Source organism: Scyliorhinus canicula, chromosome 11 (genome assembly GCF_902713615.1).
Source record: "Scyliorhinus canicula chromosome 11, sScyCan1.1, whole genome shotgun sequence".
NCBI lineage: Eukaryota > Metazoa > Chordata > Chondrichthyes > Carcharhiniformes > Scyliorhinidae > Scyliorhinus > Scyliorhinus canicula.
In genome coordinates, this window is record NC_052156.1 from 27,462,166 (window position 1) to 27,482,165 (window position 20,000).

Here is a 20,000-nt window from a genome sequence, read left to right on the forward strand (position 1 = left end):
CAAACAGCAATGGGGACATCCCTGTCTCGTCCCCCGGTGCAGTCTAAAATAGTCCGAAGTCGTCCTGTTCGTCCGTACACTTGCCACAGGAGTCTGGTACAGCACCCAGACCCAGTCAATAAAGCCCTGCCCAAATCTGAACCGCTCCAGAACCCCCCATAAATAATCCCACTCAAAAGCTTTTTCCACATCCATTGCGACCACTACCTCCACCTCCCTACCTTCTGTGGGCATTATTATCACATTTAACAGCTTTCTTACATTGGCCACCAGCTGCCTGCCCTTAACGAACCCTGCCTGATCCTCCACAATAATGTCCGGTACACAATCCTCAATCCTGGAGGACAAAATTTTGGCCAACAGCTTGGCGTCTACATTCAACAGTGATATCGGCCTGTAGGACCCACATAGCTGTGGGTTCTTGTCCCATTTCAGGATAAGCGAAATCGTGGCCTGTAACATCATCTGGGGCAGAACCCCTCTTTCCCGTGCCTCATTAAACATCTTCATCAGCACCAGTCCCGATATCCCGGAGAACCTTTTATAGATCTCCGCTGGGTACCCGTCCAGTCCCGGGGCCTTACCCGACTGCATGGCCTTCAAGCCCTCCACTATCTCTTCCAACCCGATCAGGGCCCCAGCCCTTCTACCAGCTCCCCATTCACCTTCGGGAAAGTCAGCCCTCCAGGAAGTGCCTCACCCCCACCGGCCCCGTAGGGATTCCGACCTGTACAGCCTGCTGTAGAAATCCCTAAATGCCTTGCTCACCCCTGCCAAATCCCCAACCAAGTTCCCATCCCCGTCAATAACGTTCCCTATTTCTCTAGCCTCCCTCTTTGAGCTGCTGTGCAAGCATCCTGCTGGCCTTCTCTCCATGCTCATAGATCGCCCCCCCTCGCCTTTCTGAGCTGTTCCACTGCCCACCCTGTAGTTAACAGGCCGAACTCCGCCTGTAGCCTCCACCATTCCCTTAAAAGCCCTATATCTGGAGTCCATGCAGTTATTTCTTAATAAATTATTTAAACTAGATGTTATGTTGTTCATCATTCATATCGGCAAGTCTACAGAACATGACAAGGGTCACCTGACTTGAGGGACCAATTCGGACACCGGTGGGTGGAGTCCTCTCTCAGGCAGAAGACATGTAGTAAACATGCAGGGACTGGGATAGCGAGTGTGCTGCTCTAGGGCAGCTGAGAGGCTGCTGGCCTCTGTACAGTTTTTCTTATGAATAAATAGCTTTCGTATTGCTAAAGAAGTCTGTAAATGTGCATCCTTACACCCAGGCATGAGGCTTTCAATCCAAAACAGAAACTGGAGGTTTAAAGGTTAAGAGCTCATTAAATGTTACTTGAAAAAATGTTGAAAACCTAGATCAATTTTACTCCCAGGTACATACATTAATACTTTAAACAAATTCAAACAATATTATATCATTTCCTGAAGCAGAGGTGTCTTTTCAATGCAACGTATCATTGCCCACAGCAACTAGAGATGACTCACCGCATCAAAGCCACAGAGTGCGTAAGTCTCTGTATCCATAGAACCAAGTAGCCCCACCCATCAGTTCACAGAAGCTCTAATATGGTTAAGCCTCTCAATTATATAAACAGAGATGTTTTCAAATTCCACCCTAGCCTCAACCTAACGCACCCCTCCCCCATCTCTTGAACCTCTTCTGAGAAATCTGGCTCCTCTAATTATGGCCTCTTGCGATACCTGGGGCGGGATTCTCCAACCCCCCGCCGGGTCGGAGAATCGCCGGGGGCCGGCGTCAATCCCGCTCCCGCCGTGTCCCGAATTCTCTGCCACCAGAGATTTGGCAGGGGCGGGAATCCACCCGCGATGGGCCGAAGTCCCGCCGCTTTCAAACCTCTCCCGCCGGCGTGGATCAAACCACCTACCTTACCGGTAGGAGCAGCTCCGGGGTCCTGTGGGGGGCGCGCGGGGCGATTTGGCCCCGGGGGGGGGGGCGATCGGGGCCCACCGATCGGCGGGCGGGCCTGTGCCGTGGGGGCACACTTTTCCTTCCGCCTTCGCCATGGTCTTCACCGTGGCGGAGGTGGAAGTGACCCCCTCCCCAGCGCATGCGCGGGGATGACGTCAGCAGCCGCTGACCCTCCGGCGCATGCGCGGACTTACGGCAGCCGGCAAAGTCCCTTCGGCCCCGACTGGTGTGGTGCCAAAGGCCGTCCACGCCAGCCGGCGGAGCGCCAACCACTCCGGCGCTCTGGAGTGGTTGGCGCTCCACGGGCTGTCATGGACGGCCTTTGGCGCCACGCCAGTCGGGGCCGAAGGGTTCTTCACCGGCCCCTCAAGGTGAGGGCCTGGCCCCTAAAGGTGCGGAGACGCCGGAGTGGTTGACGCCACTCCGTCCCGCCGGGTAGGAGAGAATCCCAGCCCTGATTTTAAACAGTTCTATCATTGGCAGCCATGCCTTCAGCTACCTAGGCCTCAAGCTCTGGAATTCACTGCCAAAACCACTCCGCCTCACGTTCATCCTTTATGACGTCCCTTAAAACCTACCCCTACAATCAAACTTTTGATCATCTGTTCTAACATTTCCTTATGTGACTCGGTGGCAAATTTAATAAAGCTAGGGCAGCGCGGTTAGCATTGCTGCCTCACGAGCTGAGGACCCGGGTTCGATCCCGGCCCTGAGTCACTCTCCATGTGGAGTTTGCACGTCCGACCTGAGTCTGCGTGGGTTTCACCCCCACAACCCTGTGGATTGGCCACGCTAAATTGCCCCTTAATTGGAAAAAAATGAATTGGGTACTATGAATTTATTTTTTTTAAATTTGATAATGCTTTTGTGAAGGTCCAGGACATGTTTTACCACCATGATGCCATTAAAGTGCAAGCTGTATATAATGTTAACGGCATATTCTGTACTCATGCCACTCGTAATGAAAAACATGGTGGTCTATCAATGCCAGCTGCTGTCCTGAGTGCCAATAAAACATTGAAAATGAGCACTTCCCATCTTTCTAAATTTCACCAGGTTAGTTCCAACTGAGGATTCCTGGCTGGAAAATACAGTTGGAAAACCAATCTTTGACTTTTGGGCAAGCTGGCTCTGAATCCAACTCAGGCTGACTGAATCAAAGTATCTTCTCTGACGCCGTCAAAAGTTTCAAAAGAACGTTGCTACTGAAAAACGTCAGCACAACGGTGTGCAAATACTGCTCACAAAGTGGGGATTGTGGACATGGTCATCGAAAGAAGACCAGTTGCAGTTGACTGGTGTCACCTGCAGGAGTGGACTAATTTCAGGGAGTGGGCCAGAGAAAAGTTCCACAGAAGGATTGTATTTTGGCGGATATCCCTCTGATTGCTGCCACTGGTGGAGTTGGATGCATGTTGGGACTCAGATTGGCCAGGCTCTTTTGTTATTTTTTAAGACAAATTTAGAGTACCCAATTCTTTTTTTCCAATTAAGGGGCAGTTTAGAGTGGCCAATCTACATATCCAGCACATCTTTTTTGAGTTGTGCGGGTGAGACTCATGCAGACACTGGGAGAATGTGCAAACCCCACACGGACAGTGACCCGGGGCTGGAATCAAACCCGTGTCCTCGTTGCCAAGAAGTAGCAGTGCTAACCACTGCTCCTTTGTTCTTCTAACTCTCTGCTGCCTGGTCTGCTGAACATTTCCATTTATATCTCAGGTTCCAGCAGCCACAGTATTTTGCTTCAACTTTCTCTTTCAATATTTTGCCTTCTGATGAATTAGTTCGAGCAAGATTCCATCTTCTGCTGGGGCAATTTCTCAGCACAAATTTAAGCGCAACAAAGGACTACTTGACAGTACAGTTAAGAGATAGGCCACATTGAAAATTACCTCAGGAGAAAGGGGTAGTCCTTCAAGTTTGGAATTGATACAGAATATGGGAACATCTTTTTGATATCCATCTTAGGAATGTTTTGCGATGATGAGACATAAAAGTGAGAGTGCGAGAGCGATGAAGTTCAATATCAAACACTGATATTCCCAGTTTAAAAACACTGGTTTGTGCTGATTTAAAAAAGTTTGGCTACAGTTTTAAAACAATAAATCAACCAAGAATAATTTGACAGAACATGCGGATTTTATTGTACTGTACAATTATTATTCATTACACATGATGTTAAAATATTGTTCAAATGATACTGCATCTTAATTATACTAATTGCCCTGATAATGTACAAATAAAGTCCTTAAACTACGGCTACAATGTAATTATATAGAAAAGCGCTCCCCCTCTGAGGGATTTTCCCATTCCCTCATGGCAGGACCTGCTGTGGGAGATTTAGCGGCTTAGAAAAATGTCCAGTTTCCTCCCACAGTTCCAAGATGTGCAGGTTAGGGGATTGGCCATGCTAAATTGCCCCTTAAGTGTACAGTGGTGTGCGGGTTAAGTAGGATTGTAGATAGAGGGCGGGAACCTAGTTCGGGCGCTCTTTCAGAGGGTCGGTGCAGACTCGATGGGCCAACTGGCCTCCTCCTGCACTGTCGTGATTCTATGACTTTCAGCAGTGGAAGGGACAGTAACAGCGGCAAGCAGGGCTGGAAAATCCGATCGCCTGTCTCTGTGGGGTTTGGTGGAGGGTGGGAGAGGAGGTGAATAGTGTGGTTGTGGAGGTAATTTAAAGTGATGAGGAAATAAGACGGTAGCATGATTTTTGCCAGTACACGTGCTATTCTTTAGCGATTCCACTTCTAATTTGCTTCCAACATGGTCGGCGTGTTAGAAGCAATTTCAATGATCCTTGTGGAGGTAAAAGGCATGAAGTTGAAAACAGTTCATGCACATGGATATTGATAAAATCCCTACAGTGCAGAAGGAGGCCGATCGACCCATCGTGTCCGTGCCGACCCTCTGAAAGAGCACTCTACCCAGGTCCACTCCGTTGTCCACCCCGCCCTATCCCGGTAACCTAACCTGGCAATCATAGAATCCCTACAGTGCAGAAAGAGGCCATTCAGCCCATCGAGTCTTCACCGATCCACTCCACCCTATACTCGTAACCTAACCTGCGTCTCCCTGGACACGAAGGGGCAAATTTAGCATGGCCAATCCACCTAATCTGCACATCTTTGGACTGTGGGAAGAAACTGAAGAACCTGGAGGAAACCCACACAGGCACAGGGAGAAAGTGCAGACTCCACACAGTCACCCAAGGCCGGAATTGAATCCGGGCCCCTGGCACTGTGAGGCAGCAGTGCTAACCATTGTGCCACCATGCCGCCTTATTGTTTTTATTTATTCGGAGCAATTATTTTTCTTCCGTTTTCAGCCTCCTTGTGCAGCTCGTCATGCTCCCTTGAGAGATCAGGCTGAAAGGTACTGCAGTGCTACTTTACAGCGCACTGCTAGAAGTGGAGCGGGTTCAGTTGCTACTGCGGCCAAAATCTTCCCTCCTCGTTTGCGGTAGGGACTTGCCGGCCCCGCTGAGAGTGAACGGCATTTGGGCTTGAACACCAAATTTTCCATTCTCGTTCGAAACGGGCCCCGTCACGGATGAGACCCGAGAATCCCTGCCACACTGCTTCTTTCATTTGCCCTCCATCCTTGTGCGGCAACAACTAAGCTTGCGATGGGGGGAGGGGGGGGGGGCACATATGCAACAGTTTGGAGCCTCAGCCTGCTTTACTTCGATGAGGTCCAACCAATGAGGGCTGTCTGCTTGTCTGCACTTTCAGGTATTACCAACAACTGTTTGGATCCTTCTGCTTGGGCAGAAAATCAAAAAGCCCGAGATGTGAAAAGCAGAATATCCTTACAAAGAACTGCTCTTCAGTTTGGTCACCAAAGAGAATTGTGCCACACGCATCCAGGAAGAAGGAAGGAAAGGCAGAGGTAAACTTACAAAAGGAAAATGGAAATCCTCAAGGCTAGCCTTTCCTTTCTCCCTATTTTTTTTAGAATAAGAGTCACGCAGCTGTGGTTTATCCCTGCTTCCAGTATACAGACAAGAATCTATGAGAACCAAACAGCAAACACAAAATAATGCGAGCCACAACACATTTTAATTTCCTCTCTTTTAAAAGAAATGATGCAAAAGCAGCCACTCGCAAAAGAGACATCTTTAATGGCAAGTAGTGAAGCGGTAGCCTTCATAGAAGGGGAAATAAAGCAGATATCAAAACACCTATGTTTGCAATGAAAGATAGCTCCAAGCAACCTTTTTTTTTCTTTCTTTTTGAATATACAAAACAAAGTTGTGCTACCTCTGGTTTATCGAAAAGTGTTGGAAAAATTAAGATAACCGAGGTAAAACAGACTTCACATCTCCTCGGTCAAGGAAATGAGGAGGGGAGAAAAAAAATAAACTCTTTTAAACATAACTAATTTACAGTTAACTGCTGAACATGTTTGAAATGCTTACAAGATAATTCCTCTCCAGCGTTCACCCTGTATAAAATAGTTACAGGCTAAGAGAGATCAGTAAATGCACTTGACAAATCGAATTGGCCACATGTTTACTAATGTAACTTCTCTGGAGTTCCATAAGCGGGATTGTACGGTGGCTGAGAGGCGGGATTGTACGGTGGCTGAGAGGCAGGATTGTACGGTGGCTGTGCGGCAGCGTAGGATGGTTGTCCTGGATATGGTGCACTCGCACTAGCTGAAATAAGAAGGGAAGAGAACATTGGTGCTGAATATATAGCGAATGCATTTCTCTGTCAAAATTACTACTGAGAGACAGGTGATTCAGACCAATCATTTCTTGCTGTTGCCTCATTCCCATGACCCTTTATTCCCTTTTCCTTGAACCACTTATCTAACCTCTTTTTATCAGTAAACATGGTTTCTACTTTAAAATCATCAATTCCAGTAGTGCAATGCACAGCCTCAATACTCGTGTCACATTGTTTCGTCTGTTGCCAGTCCTATTGTCCTCAATATATTCATTTGCTTTTGACGTGGCGTCATTATTCTTGCAGCTGTTTGGCAGGGTACTCATGTCCGTTTTCCGTATTCAGAGTGCACTTGCTGCCCAGCTCACACCCCACTTCAGCCAAACGCAAAAGAGATCCCAGAGAACACTGGGCTTTCAGACTGTAAACTTGTTGATTCCTTCCAGTTCAAGTTTTTGTTAATAATAATAATCTTTTTTATTATCACGAGTAGGCTATCATTAACACTGCAATGAAGTTATTGTGAAAATCTCCTAGTTTGGGTAGCACGGTGGCGCAGTAGTTAGCACTGCTGCCTCACGGCGCCGAGGTCCCAGGTTCGATCCCGGCCCTGGGTCACTATCTGTATGGAGTTTGCACATTTTCCCCATGTTTACATGGGTTTCGCCCCCACAACCCAAAAATGTGCAGGCTAGGTAGATTGGCCACGCTAAATTACCCCTTAATTTGAAAAAATGAATTGGGGACTCTAAATTTATTTTAAAAAAAGAAAGAAAATACCCTAGTAACCAATTTCCGGCACCTGTTCGGGTACACTGAATGAGAATTCAGAATGTCCAATTCACCGAGCAAGCATGTTTTTTGGCAGTTGTGGGAGGAAACCCACGCAGACAAGGGGAGAACGTGCAGACTCCGCGCAGACAGTGACGCAAGCCGGAATCGAACCTGGGACCCTGGTGCTGTGAAGCAACTGTGCTAACCGCTGTGCTCCCTACGGGCTTGTTAAACAGAAAAATGAAAAGCTACGCACTCAATTTCCTCAAAATATCTCGCGACAAGGACAGTCAGTGGGGAGCAGGAAGACAGAACTCGTGGGAGAACATAAATCTTCATGAATCCTCAAAAAGACGCCCCAACCCAAAATCCTTTAAATATTATTGGAACTTGCAGTCGTGATTGTAAGTACACTGGGGACACACTGCAGCAAGAGCAGTAATCAAACTGTTGCTCCAACCTGATCGGTGATTAAGGTTCCTAGTTATTTTAATGGATTGGTAATTCAAAAATCTGGACGAGCAATCCAGAGGAGGTAAGTTCAAATTCCACAGCAGCAGTTTGTGAATTTGAATCGAGTTTCAAAAGAAATATGCAGATAGAAAGCAGGCATCAATAAAAGTGACCACAAAGCTTTCATGTTGTTCTAAAAACTCAACAGATCCATTAATGTCCTTTACAGAAGAAAACCTGTAACCTTGTTCCCGGCCGGATCTACCTGTGATTCCTCTCCCACACCGATGTGGCTGACTGACTCACAACTTTAAAAAAATGTGTTCATGGGACATGGACACCGCAGGCCGTGCCAACATTTATTGCCCATCCCTAATTGCCCTTGAGGGGGCAGTTAAGAGTCAACCACATTTAGTGGGTCTGGAGTCACATGTGGGCCAGAACAGGTAAGGACGACAGATATCCTTCCCTAAAGAACATTAGTGAACCAGATGGGTTTTCATGATCATCATTAGTCTTTTAATTCCAGATTTGTTTTATTGAATTCAAAATTCACCATCTGCAGTGACGGGATTTGAACCTAGGTCCCCAGAGCATTACTCTGGGCCTCTGGTTTACTAGTCCAGTGACAATACCACTACGCCACCATTTCCCAAGCAAGTCACTGTCTTGTATCAGGGGCGGGATTCTCCGACCCCCCCCCCCCCGTCGGAGAATCGCCGGGGGCCGGCGTCAATCCCGCCCCTGTCGTGTCCCGAATTCTCCGCCACCAGAGATTCGGCAGGGGCGGGAATTGCTCCGCGCTGGTCGACGGGTCCCCCACCCCAGCGGGACTCCGGCCCATGATGGGCCGAAGTCCCGCCGCTGTCAAGCCTCTTCCGCCGGCGTGAATGAAACCACCAATCTTACCGGCAGGAGCAGGCGGCATGAGTGGGCTCCAGAGTCCTTGGGGGGGGGGGGGGGGGGGGGGGGGGGGGGCGCGGGGCGATCTGGCCCTGGGGGGGTGCCCCCACGGTGCCCTGGCCCGCGATCGGGGCCCACTGATCGGCGGGCGGGCCTGTGTGCCGTGGGGGCACTCTTTTCCTTCTGTCTTCGCCATGGTCTTCACCCCGTGCATGCGCGGAGATGTCATCAGCAGCCGCTGACGCTCCGTCGCATGGGCGGACTTCCGCCTGCCGGCAAAGTCCCTTCGGCCCCGGATGGCGTGGCACCAAAGGCCGTCCACGCCAGCCAGCGGAGCGCCAACCACTCCGGCGTGGGCCTAGCCCCTCAATGTTAGGACTTGGCCCCTAAAGGTGCGGAGACTTCTGCACCTTTGGGGCGGCCCGACGCCGGAGTGGTTCACGCCACTCCATCACGCTGGGTCTCCCCGCCCCGCCGGGTAGGGGAGAATCCCGGCCCAGAACTCTAAAAAAATATACATGCTACAGTGGTTCAAAATGGTTGCCCACTGTCACCTTTGCAGACATGGTTCGGACGGGTGATAAATGCTTAAGGGTCCAGATATAGGAACGGGAGTTCACAATACCCAACTACCTCAATGTCCTGGGATCAACACACAATGAGTAAAAGTGCCCTGGGCAGAGGAGGGTTTCCAGACATGAACTCATCAAGCAATAAACCTTAAATCCAATCACTTGACCAATGGGTCCCTTGCTAAAAAGGGGGGGAATTCCCAGGCACAAACTGTTTAGGTTACAAGGGGAAATACACCAGTAATGACCATACTTGAATCACTGGGTGCCGGTAATGTGACAGGCCCAACCTGTGTGTGCGTGTGTGTTTAAGCTTCGCCTTTCTTTGCAGTAAGAAACCTTAGCAGTTCAGACGCTGACGAGAGAAAACCCTCAGAGTGGGGGCCTCCTCTACCTCCCTCTCGGTCTCCAACCCATCTTGGAAACTTCGAACCCTGTTGGCTGACCGTGACCACCCAGGGAAGGGGCAGCACGGTGGCACAATGGGTTAGAACTGTGGCCTCACGGCACCGAGGTCCCAGGTTCGATTTCGGCTCTGGGTCTGTGTGGAGTTTGCACATTCTCCCCGTGTTTGCGTGGGTTTCGCCCCCACAGCCCAAAAATGTGCAGGCTAGATGGATTGGCCACGCTAAATTGCCCCTTAATTGGTAAAAATGAATTGGGTACTCTAAATTCAAAAATAAATAAATGACCACCCAGAGATATCTCTGCTGCAGACAGAAACAGCTTGAAGAAAATCAACCCTGCAACGTCTGTCTCCAGAGACAGCCATATCAGCCGGCTACATCTTTCAATTCCAGTCATGACAAAAAACAGCAGGGCCATTAAATTCATCCCAAAGCCATCAAACTCCATAGACCGTGTACCCTTATTATTTCTCTGAACTCTACTTCGATTAATCTACCCTTCCTCACTTTGTTTGTGTGTCTTTGAGAAGTTAAAGTGTGTGTGCGTATACATGAAAGTTGGAGTGTATTTATTATTTTAGTTAGGCCGGATTTAACACAATGAAGCTAACCCCTTTCTTTGTTAAACTCAAGAAAACCTTCTTGATTTGCTCTGTTCATGATCATGGCACATAAGCAGTTAAATACTCACTGAATTGATAAACATATCCTTGTCGCAAAAAACCTGTTACAGTCAAACGAGGAGTGGGTTAAAAGGAGAGCCAGTCGAACCCTCCTCACCTGATTGTAGCAAAATGTAAAGCTCCGAGGTAAAATTAGCATATGAAGTGGGTATGAGCTTCATACAGCAGTATCATGAAGTATGTGTGTCTTAATAAAGACCCGTTACATTTAGGGGGTGGCAAAGGGCGGGCATCAGCAAATTGAGGGACCTGTTTATTGGCGGGAGGTTTGCGGGCCTGGGGGAACTGGAAGATAAATTTGGCCTTCCCCAAGGGAACATGTTCAGATACTTGCAGGTAAAGGCGTTTGCTAGGCGACAGGTAGAGGGATTCCCTCTGCTGCCGTCGCGGGGGACGATGGACAGAGTGCTTTCGGGGGTGTGGGTCGGAGAGGGGAAGGTGTCTGACATCTATAAGGTAATGCAGGAGGTGAAGGAGTAGTCAGTGGAGGAGCTGAAGGCTAAATGGGAGGAGGAACTTGGGGAGCAGATAGAGGACGGGACTTGGGCGGATGCCTTGGAGAGAGTCAACTCTCCCTCCTCATGTGCGAGGCTTAGTCTCATCCAATTTAAGGTGCTGCACCGGGCCCACATGTCCGGGACTAGGATGAGTAGGTTCTTTGGGGGTGAGGACAGGTGCACCAGATGTTCGGGGAGTCCAGCGAACCACACCCATATGTTCTGGGCATGCCCAGCACTGGAAGAATTCTGGAAGGGGGTGGCGGGGACGGTGTCGAGGGTGGTTGGATCCAGGGTCAAACCAGGTTGGGGACTCGCGATTTTTGGAGTTGCGGTAGAGCCGGGAGTGCAGGAGGCGAAAGGCCGGTGTCCTGGCCTTTGCGTCCGTAGTAGCCCGACGAAGGATTCTGCTACAGTGGAAGGATGCAAGGCCCCCAAGTGTGGAGACCTGGATCAGTGACATGACGGGATTTATAAAATTGGAAAGGGTCAAATTTGCCCTGAGAGGATCAATACAAGGGTTCTATAAACGATGGCAGCCTTTTCTAGACTTCCTGGCTCAAAGATAGGTAACTTGGTCAATAGCAGCAGCAGCCCGGGGGGGGGGGGGGGGGGGGGGGGGGGGGTGTTCCTTATCGTAGTGTCTATTCTGTAACTTTATATTGTGTTAATTTGCATTGTTGTTAAAATGGTGTGTTGTTCATGGAGGTGGGGCGAATGTTTATGATTGTTAATATTATTGTTATTTTTGGTATTTTACTATGGTGCGTTATTGTTGTATAAATTCAAAATTTTTCAATAAAAATTATTTAAAAAATAAAAATCAAGACCCGTTACTGCATTGTTACAATTACCCGTGTATACTCTGGTGTTTAAAGTAACAAGGCAATCTAGACCAAAAAAAAGTCCAACACCAAAAGAAATCTTATTTTGGTAACATTTGAATATCTCAGAAAAATTAGTTATGATGACTTTAAAAAAAAACTATATTATCAATGTTAAAGCTTTTGTTCATAGATAAATGCTTCCAAATTAATCCAGTAAACTGGTCACTAAGCTGGAAAATTGAAGGTATAATCATTGCTCATTGCTGAGTGCTGCTTTGTAAAGATTTGCCACAATGCATAATTTAATCAGATCCCCAAATTGAATTGGTGTGCAACTAGAGTGTATAGCACCGGAATGTAGTCAAATACTTTTGGACATTTGGGGCATTTGCATTTGATAGTTTGCAAAACCAGAGAAACTACAATTATAAAACTTGCACTGAATCAGTGGTGGGGATTCTGTCGGGACGATGAGGGTCTCGCTCACTGGTCAAAGAACCGGTACGGACTACCCGTCAGTTGGGTGTGGGAGGCCCCATTTGGAATCTGGCACTTAAGTGGTCACTGTCGGTCTTTCCCCGGGTTTTAGGCCCCCAGTGGTGGAAGTCCCGCCTGCAAGAGCTGCCAGCCAATCAGAGGTCAGCAGATCCTCATGCTGCCAACTGCAGGGGTATGTGGCAGCTAGTGGCAAGGGACCCATTAAGACCAGAATCACCAGGGGAAAGCAGGGAGAGTTCAGAGGCAAGGCTGGTGGGGTGGCTTTCAGCGATCACCCACCCCAATCACCGTCCCACCAATGTGGAGTCCCCCAGTCCGGCAGAGTGGGAAACCGGGCAGGGGTTGCTAGGCAGCCTTCCAAGACTGTAGGAAGGCCACATGACCTCCATCTGATCTAGCGCCACCACTCAATTGTGTTCAGAGGTAATTGGTGCCAATTGGTTCATTAATAACCCTGTTCAACATCCTTCTTCCAGCAGCTGGGAATCCTGTGTTAACCCCTTCCACCCTTGGGTGAATTCGAGCTGGGGTCGCTGCTGTGACCAAGTGGGCTGGCTCCATCTAACCCATCGCAACGGGCTGCATTAAATCCAGCTTTGGAAATGTCAAAAGTTAAGTGAGCGAAGACCTTGCCATTATACCTGCTAACAGCATGTATGAAACACCTTGTCCACTATTAGGTGATTGTTTGAAATCTCATATAAAAAAAACTTAATGCCTCTGCTGAAATAGTGGACAAGGAGATTCCAATGAATGCTTTAAGGGTTCATGACCCAGGCCAAACTATGTATTTAGGCAACCATAAATAGCGGCAGAATCTTTTAAAAAAATTTTAGAGTACCCAATTCATTTTTTCCAATTAAGGGGCAATTTTTTAGTGTGGCCAATCCACCTAGCCTGCACATCATTTAGGTTGTGGGGGTGAAATCCATGCAAACACGGGTAGAATGTGCAAACTCCACACAGACAGTGACCCAGAGCCGGGATCGAACCTGGGACCTCGGCGCCGTGAGGCTGCAAGGCTAACCCACTGCACCACCGTGCTGCCCATTGTGGCAGAATCTTCACACATCCATTTGGAGATATTTTAGAACTTTCCCACATTCTCTCGCCGTTGAAAATTAGTTGACATCAATAATAGAAATATTTACAGCCAATCAGTTCAATTGTGGTAATGGGATGACATATAAGCACCATAAGATCTCAGAATGATACAGTTCAGTTTTCTGCCCAGTGTGCTTTTCCATTCACATCTTACCCAGTTTTGGCCTCACACATGATCTTTTCACCACTGATCAAGTGTACTCATGTTCCAGCCACTTATCACTAACTATATTAAATGGCAGCCACAACATTAGGGAAGGGGTTTTGGGGCACAGTGGGTAGTGTCCCTACCTCTGGGCCAGCAGCTCTTGGTTCGAGTCCCATTCCCAGGACTTGATGGCCAAGTGTGTCAACCTGAAAATCCTTCCAACATGCCAATGGCTGGTGGTGAGAGTGGCAGAGACTCCTGGTCAGGCACACTTGATGTGGAGAGGTGCCCGTCAAACTTTAAGCCCCTGGTGACAGACTCGTGACCTGTTCCAAGATTTACTAGCTATGGAAAGGTGCGAAGGTTTGTCTTAATGCACCAATAGGTATGAGAAGAGAATTGGAATGGGGATCAACAGTCGGAAAGCTGTGCTGTTTTTTTGTGAGGAAGTCAAGCGGCAAAGACCAGGAAGATGAATAACAGAAAACACCAACCGTGATGGAATTTGTCACACTCTGCTTGCACTCACAACACACAAAGTTATATGAGCATAGACACTTGTGGAAAACATAAAATTCAACTGGGTTCATATTTGGTCTCTTGTCTTGTCCTTCAAATTTACATGGGACGCAATTCTCTGGCCGTTGCGACTCTGTTCCCGCCGACAGCACACCCCTGCCTGCAGGTTTCCCAGTGGTGTGGCGTGACTTTAATGGGAAAACCAATTGACAAGCGGCGGGAGGAAAGAATCCAACAACGAGGCAGTGGGACCGAAGAATCCAGCCCATGTTTGTGCCAACCTGTTAACAATCTCACTTATTGAGTGCATGTATTTTAAATGACTCCACGGCAAAACACAAAGTCCATCACTGCCCATGAAGTACAGTGAAATTCTCCAGTGCACAAACCAGACATCTGCATCACAAAACTTGCATTTAATGAGTAAATTCCTGCATATTGCTACATTAAGCTTACTCACTTGCCACAGTATCTTGATATGAAGGTGGCTGGCCAGAGTATGGAGTTGGATATGGTGGTGGATAGGGACTGCTTGCAGGATAAGGACCGCTTGGAGGATAGGAACCACTTGCAGGATAAGGACCGCTTGCCGGATAAGGTCCGCTTGCCGGATAAGGTCCGCTTGCAGGATAAGGGCCTGTAGCTGATGCTGGCTGAACTGGCATAGGAGTATAGCCTTGATATGGAACAAAACCTTGTGCTGGTACTTGTGGTTGCTGTGGATACGCAGACTGTACCACCGTAGTTGTAGTTGAACTTGTAACAACAGCTACAGAGAACGATAGACAAAATCATCAGTTAGTTTGTTAAAAGTAAAATGAAGCTTTTATCATCAAATTTGCTAAAAGGAAAATGGTCCTGGAGAATGGTGAAGAACACAGTCATGTTGAATGCAAAACATTCCTCCCAAAAATAAAAGATAGCCAGGGATGGGGCGTAGGCTGCTGTTAACTCAAACCATGTTACAATCTCTCCTTTTCAATCTGCCCCATTAGACAGAGCATTGCAACTACGGTAGATTTAAGAGCATTTTTTTCATAGTTCACAGAATTTACAGTGCAGAAGGAGGCCATTCGGCCCATCGAGTCTGCACCGGCTCTTGGAAAGAGCACCCTCCCCAAGGTCCACACCTCTACCCTATCCCCATAACCCAATAACCCCACCCAACACTAAGGGCAATTTTGGACACTAAGGGCAATTTAGCATGGCCAATCCGCCTAACCTGCACATCTTTGGACTGTAGGAGGAAACCGGAGCACCCACGCACACATGGGGAGAATGTGCAGACTCCGCAAAGAGTGTGACCCAGCGGAGAATCGAACCTAGGCCCCTGGAGCTGTGAAGCAATTGTGCTAACCACAATGCTACTGTGCTGCATCTTACTTGGTCCACTAAATTCAGTGGAAAGGACTTGTTTATTTGTCTCCCCTTCACCAGTTTTTAGTAGTCTGAATTAGAATTGGCATTTTTCGGCTTCTGGATGTCAACTCTCTCCAGGGGTCAAAGTTTGTCACGAGCCTACTTTTAAAAAAATAAATTTAGAGTACCCAATTCTTTTTTTCCCGCCAATGAAGGGGTAATTTAGTGTGTTGATCCATCTACCCTGCACATCTTTGGGTTTGTGAGGGTGATACGCACGTAGACACGGGGAGAATATGCAAACTCCACACGGACAGTGACCCGGGACTGGGATTGAACTTGGATCCTCGACGCCGCCGTGAGGCAGCAGTGCTAACCACTGTGCCACCATGCCGCCCGGATATCTCCTATCCTTATCCAACTTTTAAAAAAATAAATTTAGAGTACCCAATTCAATTTTTTTTCAATTAAGGGGCAATTTAACGTGGCCAATCCATGTATCTGCACATCTTTGGGCTGTGGGGGCGAAACCCACGCAAACACGGGGAGAATGTGCAAACTCCACACGGAGAGTAACCCAGGGCCGGGATCGAACCTGGGACCTCGGCGCCGTGAGGCAGCAATGCTACCCACTGCACCACCGTGCTGCCCTATCTTTATCCAATCTGGTCATGGTTCATAGCCATGGACAAAGATTGAGTGGGAAGAGATTCAACAGTTTTGTGTACTAAATTTTAGTTGAATGCAGAGTAGAGATGGCACCAAAACCTTTGGTATTAAAAAAAAGTACATAGGTGAAACTGACAGTTTAATATCAATTTGAGCTAAAGTAACAGTTTGTGATGTGGACCAAATTGAATAGAAACGGGATTCAAACTGCTAAACAGTATGCTTCAAGCCAGCATCCACGTGGACTAGATTTGCATCCAGTCGCTGGAGGTCAAGATGTTAAAAAGCTACAGGATCATAGAGCTCAAAGTGATTTATCAGATTATGGCTGCTCCGATGAATATCAATTGTTTGCCTTGTTGATGAGTAATCACGTCCAACCAGAGAACAAGAACTGTGATCCAAATAATTGCCACAGGTTTATCCAGGATTAAGGAGTAGTTTCTGACTGCAATGTGGTTAGTCTATATCGCATGAACAAATACACTGGATTAAATCTCAAATTTCACCATGGTGTTCAAATGTAATCCTATAGCCACTAAAAATAATCATTTAAATTCTGAGTGAGCCTCGAACGCACTCCCATGGATTCTATTTAATTTTATGCATGCCCTGTCAAAATGGTGATTCAGTTCTATTTTCCCTTCATTATATTCAGTGGGCACATCATTATTTATGATGAGTTCAAAGTTCACCTTATTAATTGAAAGTGGCTGAGAAGTGTCCATTTTGAGCGTAAAACACTACAATCCACCCACACCAGGGAATACTTAACAAAAGGTACAAAAAGCTGACGATCACATAGGAAGAGCCAGCAGACTTGTCTGTTTCTCTCTCCACAGATGCTGCCAGACCTGCTACGTTCTCCCAGCATTTTCTGTTTTTATTCTATTCCGGAATTACTGATGTAACAGCTTGGTTGATATGTTCATTTGCTAAGTTTATGGTGTCGCAATGACTCTTAAGATTCACAGCAATAGAAATTAACCTTGACGAGACTTCATAATGCTTACCAAGCAGACAAACTGAGTTAATAGAATGTCTCTAAACCAACTGGTTACATAATAAAAGTTTACAAAACAAAACACACACGCCTTCCTATTTCCTTTCACTGAAATAGAAAATCACCCCTGTTGTGGTCGGTGCAACATTTTAACCCAATTTAAATGTACACAGGATCTTTAATAATCCACACCAACTCCCCAAACATCCCACCCCCTCTTAAACATCCCACCCCTCCCCCCACTCCACTCCTTTCGAAACAAGTGACCATTGTTTCTTCATAAGTTAGTGTCCATAATTAATGCAAGTTGCTAAGCTGCACTTTACGACATAGCATACATTCCTCGTAATCAACTGCAACCTACAGTACACTAGTCTGTGCTCAAACTTACTCTTGAAGCCATTTACTGGCGGGACGCAACTGCGCTGTGGTTAAATGAGATCTGCTGCTCCGCCCTGCTGAGAAGATGATTACCAGCTGAATGGATCCTAAAAGAGTTTATTGCTCCTGATTTGTTCTTCCAAGGAGTCACAAAAAGCCCATAAAACAATCATATTCCTCACTTCTTCCTTCTGTTCCCAAGCATAATCCTGATTCCAATGTAGTCCACTACATCTCGTACTTTGGCTTTACCAATGTTTGGCCTCCTATAGCTTTGTCGGTGTATGTGTACTGCTGATGCATCTGCTACCTATATACAAATAATCTTGACCCCCATAATTTGAGAAAGAGACGGCACGGTGGCGCAGTGGGTAGCACAGCTGCCTATGGCGCTGAGGACCTGGGTTCGATCCTGGGTCACAGTGTGGAGTTTGCACATTCTCCCTGTGTCTGCATGGATTTCACCCCCAGAACCCAAGGATGTGCAGGGTAGGTAGATTGGCCATGCTAAATTGTCCCTTAATTGAAAAAAAAAATGATTGGGTAATTTGAGAAAGGGTCTCACTCTCTCAATTCACGGCTCACCCCACTACACATTCATTGGCAGAATGACCCGATTGAAATTTTGTGGCCATTGACTTAAACAATTTCAAACTACCCTTTGCCCCTAAATTCGGCAATTCACATTCCATTCATGAACTGCCCCACTATTACCTGCATTTATATTGCACCCTAGATGCAGCGGATAGTTTCAGAAAGACAGGAAGTTCAGAGAAGTGGCTGGCAATGCTGTTTAGGAGACAGTTTTATTGTAGGAAGCTACTGAAATGAAATGAAAAATGAAAATCGCTTATTGTCACGAGTAGGCTTCAAATGAAGTTACTGTGAAAAGCCCCTAGTCGCCACATTCCGGCGCCTGTTCGGGGAGGCTGTTACGGGAACTGAAGGTGTAACTTAATTAAGGTGGGAGGTGTGTGTGAAGGAAGTTCCAGAGTGAAACGGCTGAACATTATTCCACCAATGCTGCAGTGGGGAGGAAACAGAAAGAGGGGGAAATAACAAAAGTATAGGGTGCAAGCAGTGAAGCAGATCTCAAGGAAGGTACAGAGCTAGGGTAGAGCAAGGTCGCAGGTGTTGCACAGAAGCAGCGGAAGCATTATGTGTTAACCGGTACAAGGCTGAGGCGGAAGCTGAGACTTTGTGTGAGAGAGGATATGGCCAGTGGAAATCTAGAGTGGTTGGAATGAATGGAATTTAGAAGTTTGGCGAGATATACCCAATCTGTAGGTGAGCAGGGTGCACTTGAAAGTTTAAGTGGGTGAGGCAGGCAGAAATGTAAGTAATATTTGGGAGGTGGAATTGAGGCTTTTGGTGAAAGACCCTGCTTCCACATTTAAAATGTAGCTTGTTCCCCTTGCTCTATCTCACCTGACTAAAGACAGATCATCTGTTTATTTCACTTATTGCGGGCGGCAAGGTGGCATAGTGGTTAGCACTGCTGCCTATGGCGGTGAAGACCCGGGTTCCATCCCGGCCCCGGGTCACTGTCCGTGTGGAGTTTGCACATTGTCCTCGTGTCTGCATGGGTTTCACCCCCACAACCCCAAAGATGTGCAGGTTAGGTGGATTGGCCACGTTAAATTGTTCCTTAAAAAAAATTAAAAGATTCTCTTATTGCTATTTATGGGTCGAATGCCTGGTGAAAATTGACTGTGTATCACAAAAGTTATTAAAGTTGAAAAATACTTTGTTGGTTTAGAAGTCCTCTGGGTGTCCTGAAGCTATGAAAACCATGAGACCAAGCTCTTTCATCGTCAGTGTCCAAGAACAAGTTTAAGAAAGGTGTCAGATGTTGACAAATTCAATGCTTGGAGAGAGAATTCTTTCTTGCACTGCAAGTCTAACCAATGTTACCAATAAAGAACAGGCACCTAGTTTAACTTTATTACTGTGCATACTTTGAAGAATTATAATACAAGGCCCTCCCAGCCTGCGCCGATCCAGATCCTTTATCTAAACCTGTCTCCTATTTTCCAAGGTCTACTTCCCTCTGTTCCCGCCCATTCATATACCTGTCTAGATGCTTCTTAAATGATGCTATCATGCCCGCCTCTACCACCTCCGCTGGCAAAGCGTTCCAGGCACCCACCACCCTCTGCGTAAAAAGCTTTCCACGCACATCTCCCTTAAACTTTCCCCCTCTCACCTTGAAATCATGACCCCTTGTAACTGACACCCCCACTCTTGGGAAAAGCTTGTTGCTGTCCACCCTGTCCATACCTCTCATAATTTTGTAGACCTCAATCAGGTCCCCCCTCAACCTCCGTCTTTCCAACGAAAACAATCCTAATCTACTCAACCTTTCTTCATCTGAACTTCTTAGAGTACAACTGAACTTCTGTACTATATTCCTCTTGGTTAAATAATTAAAATGGATCAATGAGATGGAATGTTATTCCTGAAAATTGTGCCAGTTCTCACAGGCTCCTACTAAAGTGAAATATTTTCCAGGTTATGCCAACTGAAGCAGCATACGTAGATTCAGCTGAATGAGTCACAATGAGTCACCCATTCAGGAA

At 47.0% G+C, this 20,000-nt stretch overlaps 1 protein-coding gene across 2 annotated transcripts in view; it reads right to left on the bottom strand.

Annotated features, from left to right (window-relative positions):
• Window positions 1-6,049: 6,049 nt before the first annotated feature.
• shisa10.1 (shisa family member 10, tandem duplicate 1) overlaps window positions 6,050-20,000 on the bottom strand; it is a 107,176-nt gene continuing 93,225 nt past the window's right edge. For both annotated transcript variants that reach the window (XM_038812645.1, XM_038812646.1), the window contains 2 exons: window positions 14,470-14,778; window positions 6,050-6,611 (listed from right to left, as the gene is read on the bottom strand). In XM_038812645.1, coding sequence (XP_038668573.1) covers window positions 6,469-6,611; window positions 14,470-14,778 — 452 coding nt within the window. In that variant the 3' untranslated portion in view covers window positions 6,050-6,468. The remainder of the gene's footprint in view (window positions 6,612-14,469; window positions 14,779-20,000) is intronic.